At 38.5% G+C, this 14,715-nt stretch overlaps 7 protein-coding genes across 7 annotated transcripts; 4 read left to right on the forward strand and 3 right to left on the reverse strand. All coding sequences in view use genetic code 12, as the record gives it.

Moving 5' to 3' along the window:
- Positions 1–486: 486 nt before the first annotated feature.
- On the forward strand, positions 487–2,988 carry PRR1 (serine/threonine protein kinase PRR1; the record flags this gene model as incomplete). The annotated part of the gene is made up of 1 exon (XM_064999022.1): positions 487–2,988. The coding sequence occupies one exon, from the start codon at positions 487–489 to the stop codon at positions 2,986–2,988; it is 2,502 nt and encodes an 833-aa protein (XP_064855094.1).
- Positions 2,989–3,899: 911 nt separating this feature from the next.
- DASC09_054240 (uncharacterized protein) lies at positions 3,900–4,562 on the reverse strand (the record flags this gene model as incomplete). The annotated part of the gene is made up of 1 exon (XM_064999023.1): positions 3,900–4,562. The coding sequence occupies one exon, from the start codon at positions 4,560–4,562 to the stop codon at positions 3,900–3,902; it is 663 nt and encodes a 220-aa protein (XP_064855095.1).
- Positions 4,563–4,754: 192 nt separating this feature from the next.
- On the forward strand, positions 4,755–5,234 carry DASC09_054250 (uncharacterized protein; the record flags this gene model as incomplete). Its single annotated transcript, XM_064999024.1, has 1 exon — positions 4,755–5,234. The coding sequence occupies one exon, from the start codon at positions 4,755–4,757 to the stop codon at positions 5,232–5,234; it is 480 nt and encodes a 159-aa protein (XP_064855096.1).
- A 263-nt stretch (positions 5,235–5,497) lies between these two features.
- On the reverse strand, positions 5,498–6,645 carry TAD3 (Tad3p; the record flags this gene model as incomplete). The annotated part of the gene is made up of 2 exons (XM_064999025.1): positions 5,498–5,959; positions 6,091–6,645. 2 exons carry the CDS (start codon positions 6,643–6,645, stop codon positions 5,498–5,500), a joined length of 1,017 nt encoding a protein of 338 aa, XP_064855097.1.
- Positions 6,646–6,847: 202 nt separating this feature from the next.
- On the forward strand, positions 6,848–9,880 carry EST2 (telomerase reverse transcriptase; the record flags this gene model as incomplete). The annotated part of the gene is made up of 1 exon (XM_064999026.1): positions 6,848–9,880. One exon carries the CDS (start codon positions 6,848–6,850, stop codon positions 9,878–9,880), a length of 3,033 nt encoding a protein of 1,010 aa, XP_064855098.1.
- Positions 9,881–11,591: 1,711 nt separating this feature from the next.
- On the reverse strand, positions 11,592–12,464 carry EFB1 (translation elongation factor 1 subunit beta; the record flags this gene model as incomplete). The annotated part of the gene is made up of 2 exons (XM_064999027.1): positions 11,592–12,129; positions 12,409–12,464. 2 exons carry the CDS (start codon positions 12,462–12,464, stop codon positions 11,592–11,594), a joined length of 594 nt encoding a protein of 197 aa, XP_064855099.1.
- A 176-nt stretch (positions 12,465–12,640) lies between these two features.
- Positions 12,641–13,849, forward strand: SFH1 (Sfh1p; the record flags this gene model as incomplete). The annotated part of the gene is made up of 1 exon (XM_064999028.1): positions 12,641–13,849. One exon carries the CDS (start codon positions 12,641–12,643, stop codon positions 13,847–13,849), a length of 1,209 nt encoding a protein of 402 aa, XP_064855100.1.
- Positions 13,850–14,715: the final 866 nt, after the last annotated feature.

The following is a 14,715-nucleotide window of genomic DNA, read 5'->3' on the forward strand; positions in this document are numbered from 1 at the left end:
TTATATTCAACAAAAATAAATTACAATTCAAAAAGCATTTCTTTGAAACTATTGGATTGCCACAGTCATTCTCAGAAGGTGAGGCACGATAGTTTCATACAAGATAAGATAACTTACAAATTTAGACCCTCATCTACATTGGGATCTTCCTGACAATCTGGGATCTGAATTGTTATTTTGATATATTTGCCCCATTCTGGAGGAAATTTCAGAAGAAGAATAATAAAAACAAGAAGGGAAGAAAGTCTCCAATTTCTCGTTCAGGGTCCAATTCACTTTTTTTATTTTTTTATTTTTTTTTTTTATTTTTTTTTTCTCGCTATTATAGAAAGATCCTTGGCATTGGGAGAGATTATTTCTTGATATCATCACATCATCATCTTTGGGCGTGCGTGTTTTGGTATCCTTTTCCAATCTTGAGACAACATTCTCTGTCATTCTAATTGATCCCTTTCTGTTTATTCATTTGTTTAGTATTGCTTTGCGATGTCCTATAGAGATGCGGTACCCGATACCCATTCTAAACCCAAGACCTTACTCCTTAGCCTCGATATACCCAACCATGTTCTTCCTCCATCATCATCATCATCATCATCATCATCATCTCTGACCATCGCTGCTACTACCACCACCATGGATTCCATCTCTCCGCCACTTCTTGACTCTCCATACTATCACCTCTCACCTCCCACTGTGTTCAATCCTGCTGCTGCTGCTCCTCTTCCTCAACGAACCCGGTCAATCGGCTCTAATAAATCAGTGGTATCGAGTGGCTCTTCCTCGACGTCGCCGTTGAAAAGATCAGACTCGTTAAGACTGAACAATTCATCATTGGGATCCCCGGTGGTGTTATCGATAACTGGGCTTCCTTCGCCAATAACGTTTGAAAGCCCTGGAAGGAGAATTCTTCTGGAGAATCATCATTCGACGATCCCCATGGGGTTCCCAGGGGAGGATTCGACGAAATCATCACCGCAGAAGAAATCAGGATTACGATCGTTTATTCAGGCCGAGGCTAAGTCCATGGGGGATGTGCCATCACTATCGTCATCTACGAAGGAAATTGAGGGAAATCATGGGCCATCATTATCATCAGCTACAAAAGAACCTAAGGGAAATCAAATTACCGAAGCTAAATCAATGGATAATGGATCTGCAATGGTGAAAGAGACCGGGAGAAATCAAATTACCAACCAGACAATAATAGGCCAAGCAAATGTTATAGACCAAACAATACGCCAGGCAAATACCATTGGCCACACACCTTCTACCAAAAAATTCAACAATTCTTCGGAGTGTCGCCACCACCATAACGAACATGGAATCCCATCATCGATCCAAGTTTCAAAAACCCCGGCAAATCATCAGAGAATCGTATCAACATTTGAAAATCGGATCCATCCTCCTCCAATCACCGGTCCCAAAAAGATTGCGATGATCGATAACAATCGCCCTAATGACCCGGTAATACCTTCATCATCATCATCATCATCATCATCATCATCTACATCACTTCCTCAGAAAAGATTTTTTTCTACTCCATTGCCTCGCGATTCAACTTTGATCTCTGCGGTACTCAACCATGATTCGAAATTTGGTACCATCAATGATTCGGCAATCAAACGAGAACAAGGGTCTGCCACCAATGATAATGAGACAATTGTTGTTCAAGATACCAATACTAACCAACAACACGCGATTTTCACCGGACATGATCTTCAAGGTACTTCTCGTCGATGGGGAAACCTAAAAGTATTGGGGAAAGGATCATTCAGTACGGTATTTCTTGGAAAATTAATCACCGATAATCATAATAATCATAATAATCATAATCATAATAATAATAATAATAATCATAATAATCATAGTAATAATAATAATGGAAAAGGTTTTCCTCAATTAGCGGCAGTGAAAGTGACGGAGTTTCCCAAAAGCACCACTCCTCAAGATTCAGCAAATCGCGCCAGACTAAAATCCAGTCTACAGAGAGAACTTGAAATCATGATGGAATGCGACCATTTGGGAATCATCAAGTGTTTGGCCACCGGTGATGATGACAGCAATGATGATGATTTCTCTCCGGCTTATAACACCATCATGCTCACTTATTGCCCCGGTGGAGATCTTTTTGAATTCGCCTCGACTTGTCGATCGAGAATCCGGCCTTTTTTATTAGAAAGAATCTTTGCCGAAGTGGTCGCCGCCATAAGTTATCTTCATTCGCAATTTGTGGTGCATCGGGATATCAAGCTAGAGAACGTCCTTGTCAATATCCCCATTGATCAACTTCTCCAATACAATGAAGGGCACATCATCCCAGAGGCCGCCAACAATCATAATAATCACCACCGTCACTCTCTTGTGACTCTGCCAATTATCACGATCACCGACTTTGGATTACTGAAGAAAGTTGACCCGTCCAATATCCTACTCGAAACCCGTTGTGGATCAGAAGATTACGTGGCCCCGGAACTTCTCATGGGAATGCCGTATGATGGACGACAAACCGATACTTGGGCCCTTGGAGTGTTACTATATGCGTTAATGGAAGGACGACTCCCATTTGACCCGCCTCCACCGACCATCAATCCCATCACGGGAACCATCAGGAACCCCAGAGTGAGGTCACGGACGGCGCACCGAATTGCAAGAATTGAATGGAATTGGTATTTCTTCAAAGAGGAAAATGGCGAAGAACCTGAGGATCCTGGTATGGAAGGAAACGGTGGCCCCACCACTGAACTGTTGTTGTCACTGCTGCTGCTGCTGCTGCTGACTAAAGACCATTCGATGATGATGAATGATTCGGTACCAAATTCTCCAACCATGAACCATTACCAGTACCGGTACGACAAAAGGTTTTGGAGCGAGGCAAAGAAAATCATCAAGAATACGTTGATTAAAAGGGACAAACGATGGACCGCAAACCAGGTGTTGCATACCCCATGGTGCTGGGATGCGTTGCCGAGGGAATTGAAACAGAATTGATGTTTTTTTGGTGTAATATATTATAGAGAACTAAATAAGAATTTGTGAGCTTATCTTTTTTCACCGTTGTATATAAATCTGTATGTTTTTTTTTTGGCTAGCATTTGTTTAATACTATATAGATCTTTTATTATTTTAGTTGACTAAGATTTCTTTAATACTGGACAGATCTTCTATTATATTGGGCTAAGGTTTCTTTTTCAATGGTACATGGATTGTGGTTGGCGATTTATTTTTCTTGGATGGTTTATTGTGACCCACCATGTGTAATTCTCTAGGTCGATCATCTTAGGTAAAATTAACTTCAATTAGCTCGACATTTATTATTTCAAATCCATGATTTTTATATTCATTAAAATTAAAAATTCTCAGCCACACAATACGTATTTGGTGCCCTAATATATCAATGAAATACCAAGGATCTTCTTGCCAGCAAGAGTCCTATTTCATTAATTTTCAATGTTTGGAAAAATCATTATTTTTCAATAATTTAATTGACTGAATGATTGTTACTATTGCTACCCCCATATGGTGCTTCTCCTTATTCTGCTCCAGAAAGCTACACTGTAACCACCGACTTGGGAAGAATGAGTACTGCATTTAATACCAGCTGCGTTGGCAACTTCAGATGAAGCATAGATCAAGGGGGTACCAGAGTCCAGCAAATCTGGGTAGGAAGTGGAGGCAAAAGTGTTATCACCGGATTTGGTGTTGTCACCTATATTGAAAACAAATCCACTGTAGTTCATACTTTTACTCTTGTTAAGTATTATGCTACCCCAAATCCTGTGTAATCGTTCCTATTAAGAAACCCAATGTCCCTCCCTCTATAAATTAATATTAAACAGCTCGCATTCTTCTTATCTTTATAATCCGCATGATAACCTTTCAAAATCAACTCTATAATAAAATCAATAATTCAATGTAAACATCCCATCATCATCTTCATCTTTTTTTTTTTCTTCTTCTTCTTCTTCTTGTTCTTCTTGTTCTTCTTGTTCTTTCCATCCAATCCCCAAATACAATTCCCTAGCTTTTTCCTCAATGAGCTTTCTAAACCCATGGGGCAAATCCCTCACTTTAATCTCCAGTGCTGCTGATCCTTCGACATAACTATACGGAGGGATCACCATTCTATCAGGAACCACAGTTCCTGCCTTGATTACCACCATATTCGACACCACACACATATTCCCAATCCGACAATTCTCTTCCATCATCACTCGACTACCGATCACCGCACTCTTCACCACGGTTCCTTGGCCCACCATTACAAATGATCCGATCTTTGACGGACCATGGACCCTGATCATTTTACCAGAGCTGGTTTTCTTAATTCCTAATATTGGAGGAGTCACCATTGACTGTTTGTGGAAGAAACAGTATTTCCCCACCACCAATGCTGCTGCCGGTTGTTGTTGTTGTGGTTGTTTATGAAGCATCACGTCGCCATTGATGGTGGCCTGGGGACAAATAGTGGTGAACCCCGCCAAGAGGATGTTCGAGGCCCCTTGAACTCTGCTATTTTTGGAGATCCGGTTGCCTGAAGCAGTTTCTATCCATTGCTTATCCATATTATGTCTAGTATCCGATGGTATATCGTCAAATATATATATATATATATAAATGTGTGGAAATGATTTTTCAGGTGTCAAAAAAAAAAAACAAAAAAAACCTCCCAGATAAAAAAAAATACTAATATAAAAACAATTTTCTACAATAATAAATTTACAATATCTCTTGCCAAATGACAATTCCTTGTGACCATGGACATCACATCAAAGAACCTTCTTCGATCATTTCTCATTGCCAACACTAATTCTCCAACGATCTTGACCTCGAAAGAGAAGTTCATCCAAGCATTGCCCAAATCAATTGACCCCATCATTGCCGATGAATTATTCGAATTGGTACTTCTTTGGAACCAAGAGAGAATCAATAGAATGGAAAACAACATCTCACTAGAATTCAACGTTCCGGAAGTGACGGTCCCTAAAGGCCTGAACAACGATATAGTCGATCAACGGCTCACGCTTAATGAATTGGTGCAACAGATGACGAAACTTGATGGGATTTTGAAATTACAAACAAAGGAGATCGATAATGAGATTTCTCGAGAGTTGGCAATATTACAAGAGCTGGTGGGATCACTTTCGGATCTCAAATTCGGTAAATCCACATCAAGCAACAGTTTCAACCAAGCGATCGAGGAGTTGGCAGAATTTGACGAGTTGGTGAAGCAGTAGACATACAGTTTGGCAAACTTTGACTAGTTGGTAAGAAATTGGTGGACACTGAGATATCATTATAGAATAGAATTGAGGGAGGGGGGATGGGGAGTTGATGTTACCAGTACTCCAGCTCAATGATGATTGATATTATTAACGTTCTATCTTCGATGATCACAGATTCTACTTTAATTGACTACGGATTCTTCTTCTTCTTCTTCTTCTTCTTCATCATCATAAAAGGGGTTTTCATTATTATTACAAAAAGATTCACCTCATTATCATACAAACAAATTATCATCAATCACTGGAACCGTCTGGAGTAATTCTGGATCACACCATTTGAAACTATGGAATGCCCAATTCAATTGTCGGCTCTGATGGATACAATACCCTTTGGCACTATCGGGAGCAATCGCCCCGGTCTTTGGACTAGGTTTCAAATAAAACAATCTTCGGATCCTCGAATGGACTAAAGCCATACAACAATAAGAACATGGTTCGTGGGTGGTGTACACGTCGTATCCAACACAGAGATACTTCTTGGAGGACTCATCATCGACATCATCATTATTTGCTTCTTCATCGTCATCTTCTTCGCCACGCCTCTGCACTTCATTCGCGGCAACTCTGCCTACGCAATTGATAACACTATGGTGTAGGATATGTTTGAATCGTTCATCATGGGCCGTGGCGAGGATTTGCTTGTTTTCGGGATCGTATAGTCTGGTGACAATTGGTAACTTCAAAAAAAAAAAAAAAAAAAATGTTAGTATTTGAATAGAATGAGTATTCATAGAGAACTGAATAAATAATTATCACTCAATGAACAGAGAGATTAATAAAATATAATCAGATATCAAATAATACATACCTCACCATTATCCTTTTGAATCTTTGCAATCTCAATAATATCCCGTAAGTTCTGGGAGATTTCCAACATATCAAACACTTCCTGATTCAACTGCTGGATATTTGGATCGCCTTTCCAAATCACCGGCCAGTACTGTTTGGAATTATCTTTGGCTTCTTCTTGGGTCACCGGAGGGTATTTTGGCACCGATACTTCCACGATATCGTCCATCGAGTGTATCTCCAATTCCTGGTGGACCTCATCATCAGCACATAACATTTCAAATACCTGGTGCTTGGTAACTTCATCAGCCATAGCCACCAATCCTTGAAGTTGTGATTTATTGGTCTGGCTTTTCCTAAGTTTCTTCAAATGATCCATCCCCGTAGTCGTAGTATGGTTCTTGAGAAACGTTATGAAGACCATGGATTTCCTGGCCGGGATGATCACCAGCCATGCCTTGGTGAGTTCCACCAGGTCGCTGTGGGTTCTAATACGGCCTGGCAATATTTGCTGGAATGAGCCATTGATCACCAAGGTCTTTGGATCGATATCCAACAGTTTCTTGTTGGCCATGGGTGATTATTTTGTGGATTCTTTGGTGAATATATTACCATTATTATGGTGATTCCCAAATTTTTCACGCTTTTTTTTTTTATTTTTTTTTTTATTTTTTATTCCCTAAACGTCAAAAGAAGTGTATCGATACTCATACATTGGATAGATACTATCAAATGTATCATCACATAGAGCTTGGATCATTTGAGAAAGAGTACTAATGTACACTTTAAGAAAACACTTTGCCAATTGTTCCAATCTCACCAGCTACACCGACCCCCAATGGTACCTTGACCTTCTTGACTCGGTGATAGTGGAACAATGTGCTTCCAAACCACTGGCCATCACTTACCACTCGCTATTTCTTGACGAGGTAACTTTCGAAGAGTTTCTCAATAATTGCGTCGAATTTATTCTAAAAAACCGTCTTCCAAACATTGTGGCCAACGGTCTAGGCATCGCTGGCCAAGGGGGTTATTCCCATCGTCCTGCTTCGGTGTATAACCATAACCATCCAGTGCGGTTCGATCATCGATTCCATTCTCAACTGATGGTGAAATTCACCCTTGGAGGGAAATCTTCGAGTTTCCAGTATCAATTCCTCAAAAATGATGCCTGGAAATTGTTATTTGAAAGAATCGGCCCCCATAAATTGGGAAATTTGATAATTTATCACCGAGGGTATTTGAAACATCAAGATAATAATTACTTGGTCCAGTTATTTGGCAAGAAGAAACAGCAACAGCAAAAAAACAGTTATGTTGCCAGATGGATGGAGAATTTCACGAAGAACCAGGTGCTGGGACAATTCAGCACCGTGGATCGTCAAAAAATCAAAAGTACCACGAAAATGATCAGCAATAAAGCAATGTTCAATAATCGCACTCCTTGTCCGAAATATCGAATCTCAATGCTATTGCCGGAAAATCCTCAAAGTTTGATGGTGGAGATTTTCAAATTGTCCAAAGATTATGCCAGTCTGAAACGATTACGAGGCAAGTACGGCAAGATATACCAATTATTATTAATGGTGGTAGATAACCACCATTCTAAAAGGAAGCATCATTACCAGACATTATTGGAAAAATATACCGTCCCTGCAAATCACCAGGATAAGAAAGTGTTTAGTAAGCTGGTGGCCCCACAACAAGTAGGGAAATTTGTCATCCAGATGATCTCGATGCTTTTCCCAATTGAGGTGTTTGGGAATCTGAAAAATCGCGGTGTTGTTTACCAACAAATCACAATATTTATAACAATGATCAGAAAACAAGAATTTCCAATTGATCGAGTCATGCAAGGAATTAAAATTAAAGAAATTGCGTGGTTGGGGAAACCTCACCCTAAATTGGCCAAACAAGATCTTACCAAACGGACCATGATGTTTTCACAATTCCTTCATTGGTTATTTGATTCGTTTATTGTTGGGCTCATTGGGGGGTATTTCCACGTCACCAATATGACCAGTGATATTGCCACTTACCATTTTTTCCACCATAAAGATTGGAATCTCCTCCAAGCGGAGTTCATCAATGAGTATTCCCAGCAGTTTTTAGGAGATCCTCAGCCAATTGGCCCTAAGCATAAGAATTACTTATTTGGTAAAGTCGGGGTGTTTCCAAAACCCAACGATCTAAGATTGCTCTGTTTCCCAATACGTGGGAAAACCCGACAAGAAATCATTCTGTATCGCAGTAGGCTTAAACAGACGGTGAAGCCGGTGAGATACGTGTTACGATACTTGAGGACCCAAAGGCTTTTGGGCAACGATAACAAAGTCGTTACTTGTACTGATAATATGGTGCGGGCGATCCAGAACTTTGCAAGCCATCACCCTAACCACCGGATTTTCTACAAGAAGTTTGATATCAAGTCGTGTTACGATGTGTTACCTAGGGACAAGATCTACGAGATCATCGACGATTTGGTGGATGAAGGGGATATCTTTATCTATGATCAGGTTTCTGACCGGGTGAGGGTGTTCAATGTCGAAGCGGGGAATCCCCATGAGAATTATAAGTTGGTGAACCAGCAAATTGTGAATTCGTTGGCAAAAGAAAATAACGATCCAATCACCAAACTCATTGAACAATTGAAAATCAAGGAATCACGGAAAATTAGTGATAAAAAGGATAAAAAGAAATTTCATTATCTTGTGGATGAAGCGTCTACCAAGTATCAAATTGTCAAGAAACAACAGATTATGGAGCTTGTCAAAGACCAATTATTCCGCAGTGCCCTTAAAGTCGGGAATACTTATATATGTCGGAAACGTGGTATCTTTCAAGGTTTCAATTTCTCGGCGATTTTTTGCGATATATTCTTTGATCATTTGTTGTTCAAGGAACTTGGTATCGAGTATAACTCGAAAGACACCTTGATTATTCGGTTTGCCGATGATTTTCTTATTCTTTCGGTAAATCAAAAAGCAATATCCCAAGTGTTTTTCCAAATCTCTACGGCTCTCAAACAATATGATGTAAAAGTTAATGAATCAAAGACCCTCCTGAACCTTGCCAAGTCGAACCTTACCAAGTTGAGCAACGGGCCAGCATCTATTGGTAATGAATTAATTACCTCGACTCCATTAGATAATAAGGACCTCAAGATTGTTGTTAATAGTAATGTTTTTGGTAATAATAATATTGTTGCTGGTGATAATCTTGCGGCAGATAATGATTTTGCCGAGACAAACATCACCTTTTGTGGGCTTAATATCAACACCCAATCGTGGGGGATCATAAGAGACTTCAAAGTCCCCAAATCACTAGTCCATACCGCGCCTTCAAAAATCTACTCGCATGCCCTTTGGCTCTACGAAATTCGATTATCGGAATTACTATTAGCTCAGTGCCCCCGTGGGATGGATAATAATAAAAATAAGAAAACTACTACTACTAATAATAATAATAATAATAATAATCACCACCATCACTTCATCAGCGCAAACATTTCCATCAATTGTGAGATCCTCTTGACGTTTATCATTGCCTCACATCGCAGAAGCTGCGGAAGATCATCATCGCTCGTAGTGGGACAGTTCGCCAAATGGTATCGGAAATTCCAAAAATTCACGTTTTTGAGATTAAGGAAAGTCAACCGTGGGAAAATCAAGGTGAAGGAATTATACGATTTAAGCGTGGAGGGTGTGGTGAAAGGGTTTATGAAAGTATTACAAAGACAACCGGTGGCGTTTAGAGAGATGATAGGGTATTTGAATGGGGAATTGAAAAGGATTAACATGGGCTGCTGATTGAGATTTTTGATCATCCAAAGAAAGAAAAGGCAGCGAATACTTTTTTTATTAATGAATGAGTAAAATATAGAAAATTAACAAAACTTGACAATAATTTACAAAATACATGAATAGTCTCAATTATAAAAGAGAGGGTTGTAAAAAATTAGGATACTTAATTTAACAAAATACTCTCAACAATATTGATTATTTACACCAAATAAATTTGCAAATTTCCGTGGAAAATTCACAGAAACTAATCAATCCTTGATGGTCAATCAATCATTTTTGGTGATTCTAATCAATTGTAACACAAACAAATAGAAAATTAATCAAGTGTGAGGATCAGCAAAAAAAGGTGATAACTTCTGAGGATCACTGAATATGATCAGTAAAGTAAAGAGCTGGCGAAGTATAAGGAAATTGTCTTTATTTATGAGAACCTGAGAAATCTAATTACCGATGATAAAAAAATTCCAATACACAATGTTCAGAAATAGAAATCCACATTTGGTAGATGATCAGTACACAGGGAAATACCATTAGAATACGGTAATCATAGACAGTTCAATAATAATGAAAGAATGTGTCGTTTAAAATAAGAAATCTCTTCTCAAGTCAGCCAAATTATAGCAAGAAATCGGCAGGTGCGCGTGAAATGGAGTTTGCTAATAGTGATAACAATATTTAAAAATTACATGATTACAAAATGGTTATAAACATCGGAAATGACTTTTATTTTTGATTGATTTTCTCGTCATTATCTTGTAATTCGGACTGCTGTTGGCAACAGACAAACTATTGGGAAGTCTTGCAAATATTTCTTAGGCACACTAAATATTGAATATGAAGTTGTTGATCTATTGATTACTGGGTTTATGAAGTTGTTGACTGCTTCATATTTTGGGTAATTTACTTTGGCTTATTTAGTTTGGAACTTTCCACCTTTTTTTTTTCTCTCTCTCTTTCTTTCTCTCTATGATATCACTATAAGCAGAAGTCCTTTGGGCCACAAAAAAGTGAACAATTTTCCTCTACAAATCATAGTAACCCAAGAACAAGAAATATAAGAAATCTGAAAGTGTTTCCCGATATAGATAACAATGTTACAGACTATTAATATAACTGAGTCTGCCAAACGGCAGCTAATGTAAGATACTTTTAGATATGACTTCTCAATATCTGAGCGATCTTGAATTCAAGAAGAAATGGTGCATTTGGCCTTACTTTATAAAAACAATGCTTCTTCTGAGACACTAAGATTTTGAATTCCACTAATGGACATGAAAACCTGGTATATTTAACGGCTAGAAAGCATCGTCAAAATTTTTCAAGCTTTTGAAATATGATTTCCCTTTTTTTTTTCAGTCCTTCAATTTGATCATTTGTATTAAATGAATAAAAAGATCTAGTCAACGCAATCTTTTAATAACTTTTTGCCCATTCGGTCAAATTTTCAAAAAAAAATTGAGTCGATGTCGTCGAACTTAGTTGAAAAATTTTCAGGTACCATGAATCAACGGCCCTACAATTCAATTTTCAATGTCTCCTATTCAACAATTATCATCTCTTATTACATTACTGATGATTCATCAAAAATATCAAACTTCATCATAAATCATATACAAGATGAGTCCAAAACATCACATTAAAAACTAACAAAAAATAAATAGGCCAAGTTAATAAAATAAAATAAAAGCTATAATGAAATCAAATAGTACAAACTTGCTTATAATTTTTGCATAGCAGCAACATCGGTAGATTGGACGTGGTCTTCGTCTTCTTCGATAGTTTGTTGCAATTCGTCCAAACTGACCTTCTCGTCTTCGATGACCAAGTTGATTTGCAATTTCTTGATACCGTAACCAACTGGGATCCAGGTGTGGGCACCCCAAGTCAAACCTTCTTGTTCAATCTTCTTGACGTTAGCCACCAATTCTTCCAAATCGGTTTCGTCATCCCATGGCTTAACATCCAAAGTGACAATAGACTTAGCAGCTGGCTTTGGCTTGTTGGCCTTCTTGGCGTTGTATTCGGCAATTCTCTTGGCCTTCAAAGCTTCAGCTTCTTCATCAACTTCATCGTCATCAGAACCGAAGAGGTCGACTTCATCGTCGTCTTCTTCTTCAGCAGCAGCAGAGGTAGCAGCTGGCAAAGATTCAAAGTCATCGACAAAAGTGTGAATGTGAGCCAACCATCTGGTGAAGCTTGGGTATTCCTTTTGGATGGTCTTGAAAGCAGCAACATCAGCTTGGGATGGAGCGGCACTATGAAAGACAATTAGTAAAATTTTTCCAAGAAATAAAGAGAAAAAAAAATTTTCAGCAAAGGAGAATAAAAATACTGCTTTATATTTTCCGACTTTGACTCAGTAAAAGTGAATTCTTGATTGGATTTGATACTCATGGGATGGGGTCTTAATTCCACCTAGTAAACACGGACCAATATAATCATCATTGCAAGGTCGAGAAATATAAAAAAAGAACAAGTGTTAAAAGATCAATTGAGATCTCCAACGCTCCTAATGGAATAAGAAGAAAACATACCCGTCAACGTAAGAAGTGGCGGTCAACTTCTTTTCAAGGTCAGCAATGGAAGACATTGTGTGTTTGTGTGTATATATTGGGAGGCGAGATAGTGTGATACTCAAGTATGAAGAAAAGAAGAAGAAGAAGAAGAAGAAGAAGAAAGAAAGAAAGTAGAAGAAAAATTTTCTGTTGGCGTTAAATTTTCCAATTTTTTTTTTTTCGGTGAAAATTTGATTCTCGCCCACACGTGATGGCCGGGCAACCGCGGCAGCCGGTGGTCAGGCAGCAGCAGCAGCAGCCCCAAAACACCGAACCGTTTACCCAGTTGCTGGGCACTTCACAAACAACATCAATAACAACAACGGACACTTACTTCACTTTTCCCAGCACAATGTTGATGGAAAAACCCCTTTTCCCCCAGGCGCTCACCACAACATTCCACTCCAGGGTGGAAAACGAAAATACCGCGCTCTATATCACAACACAGACCTCGCGAGGCAAGAAGCGTAACGCGACAGTGGTGAATTATGCCGAAGATTTCTTTGAAGAAAACAGCGATGATGACAATAGTGACGACTCGTTAACATCGTCATCGCGAAGACGTAATGGTAGTAGCATGTTCCTGATGCTGCTGGTGGATCCGAACAACCTTACCGGGAACGCGTTATTGAACAATTTCCAAGGCAAACTCGCAACCAAGACCCCTCACCAGCGATTCACCAACTACGAAATGGTGAGGAACGCCAACGCTGGAGAAACCCTCGTACCCATCCGGATTGATTTGGATCACAACAATGGCAATAATCGGATTGTCGATTTCTTTATGTGGAACCTTCATGAAACGCTACTCACCCCAGAAAAGTTTGCGGAAATCATGTGTCAGGACCTTGAATTTTCCGCCGGGGTTCAACAACAAATTGCCAATTCCATTCAATTGCAACTCGATGATTATTCTCAATCCATGCCAATTCAATTGGCAGAAGATCTTCATATCCATGTGGTGATTGACTTGACCGTGAACTTGGAAAAACAATTCTATGATGATAAATTCGAATGGGATTTGACGTGTAGTGAGGGGTTGACTCCAGAACAATTTGCAGAGATCGTGGTGGCAGACCTAGGAATTTCTCGTGAATTCTATCCGGCAATTGCCCACGCATTGCACGAAGCAATCATAAATTCCAAAAAAGACGCCCTCGAAGGAAGACTTCCTCAAGAAGTGGTGAATGGGGCAGCATACGGTAGAGAAGCGGGATGGCGGTTCGATCCCGAGAACTTGGGGCAAGAATGGTGTCCAACGGTGGAAACTTTGACCCAACAAGAGATTGAAAAGCGGGAAATGGAAAAACAAAGAAACATGAGAAGAATGAAGAGAGACACCAAAAAAGTTGATGATGGAAGAAGAGGTAGAAGAAGTAGAAGGTATGACGAATTGGAAGGTACTTGGGTCACTTATTAATGAAATTGCAATTAGAAGTTGTCTTAATATTATGTGATTGTTGTGGTGGATGGGCTCTTTTTTTTTTTTGTTTCATTATGAACTTTGTGCTGAAGTTTGTAATTGTGTAGTTTTAGTTAGCTTTATATTTTTTTATTGTTTCTACTTTTTGTACTATGAATTAGTAAATGGATTTGATCAATTATATTTTAATCATATGGAAAGTAGGAATTATGTAATGAAGTTTGGCCTAAGAATGGAAAATTTTTTTGATGAAGATGGGAAAATTGACGCCTCAGGAAAATAAATGGAACTTGATGAGTTATTTGTGTTTACATGAAGTTTGTGGATAATCCTCATTGAGGTTTAAACATCTAATTGACAGAAAACAAAGAAACATCTCTGTTTTACGTAATGTTGACTAATATTGGTTGTATAAAATATACCACCAGTATTGTTCATTAATTAACTAATCATCTCTTATCTCTTATTATTCTCCTGTTGTTTATGTAATTAACTTATACCTTTAACTTTATTACTCATCAATTCTTGTTTTCTGTTTAAAGTCTCAATGAGTCGTCGATTACTTACATATATCTTATCCTGATAAATTCAAGTTCAATATGACAAGTTGATTGATATTAGTTACTATTAGTTAGGTAATCTTGCACATCTAACACAACCCACGATTCTTTGAATGCAAATTATATTAGCTTCTAGAAAATTTATTCCTTGGGAAATAGCACTCGAAGAACTCAAACAAAAAAAAAAACTAGATTATAAACATTTCCATTGACCTCTGTTTAGTAGAAAACATTGTATTTAATTTTATAAACAAAATAAAATGATGTAATGCTTTGCAGAGTAATTTCTTTAGCTTCTATGTT

This window comes from Saccharomycopsis crataegensis (assembly GCF_037102585.1).
Source record: "Saccharomycopsis crataegensis DNA, jcf7180000000087, whole genome shotgun sequence".
Taxonomy (NCBI): Eukaryota; Fungi; Ascomycota; class Saccharomycetes; order Ascoideales; family Saccharomycopsidaceae; genus Saccharomycopsis; species Saccharomycopsis crataegensis.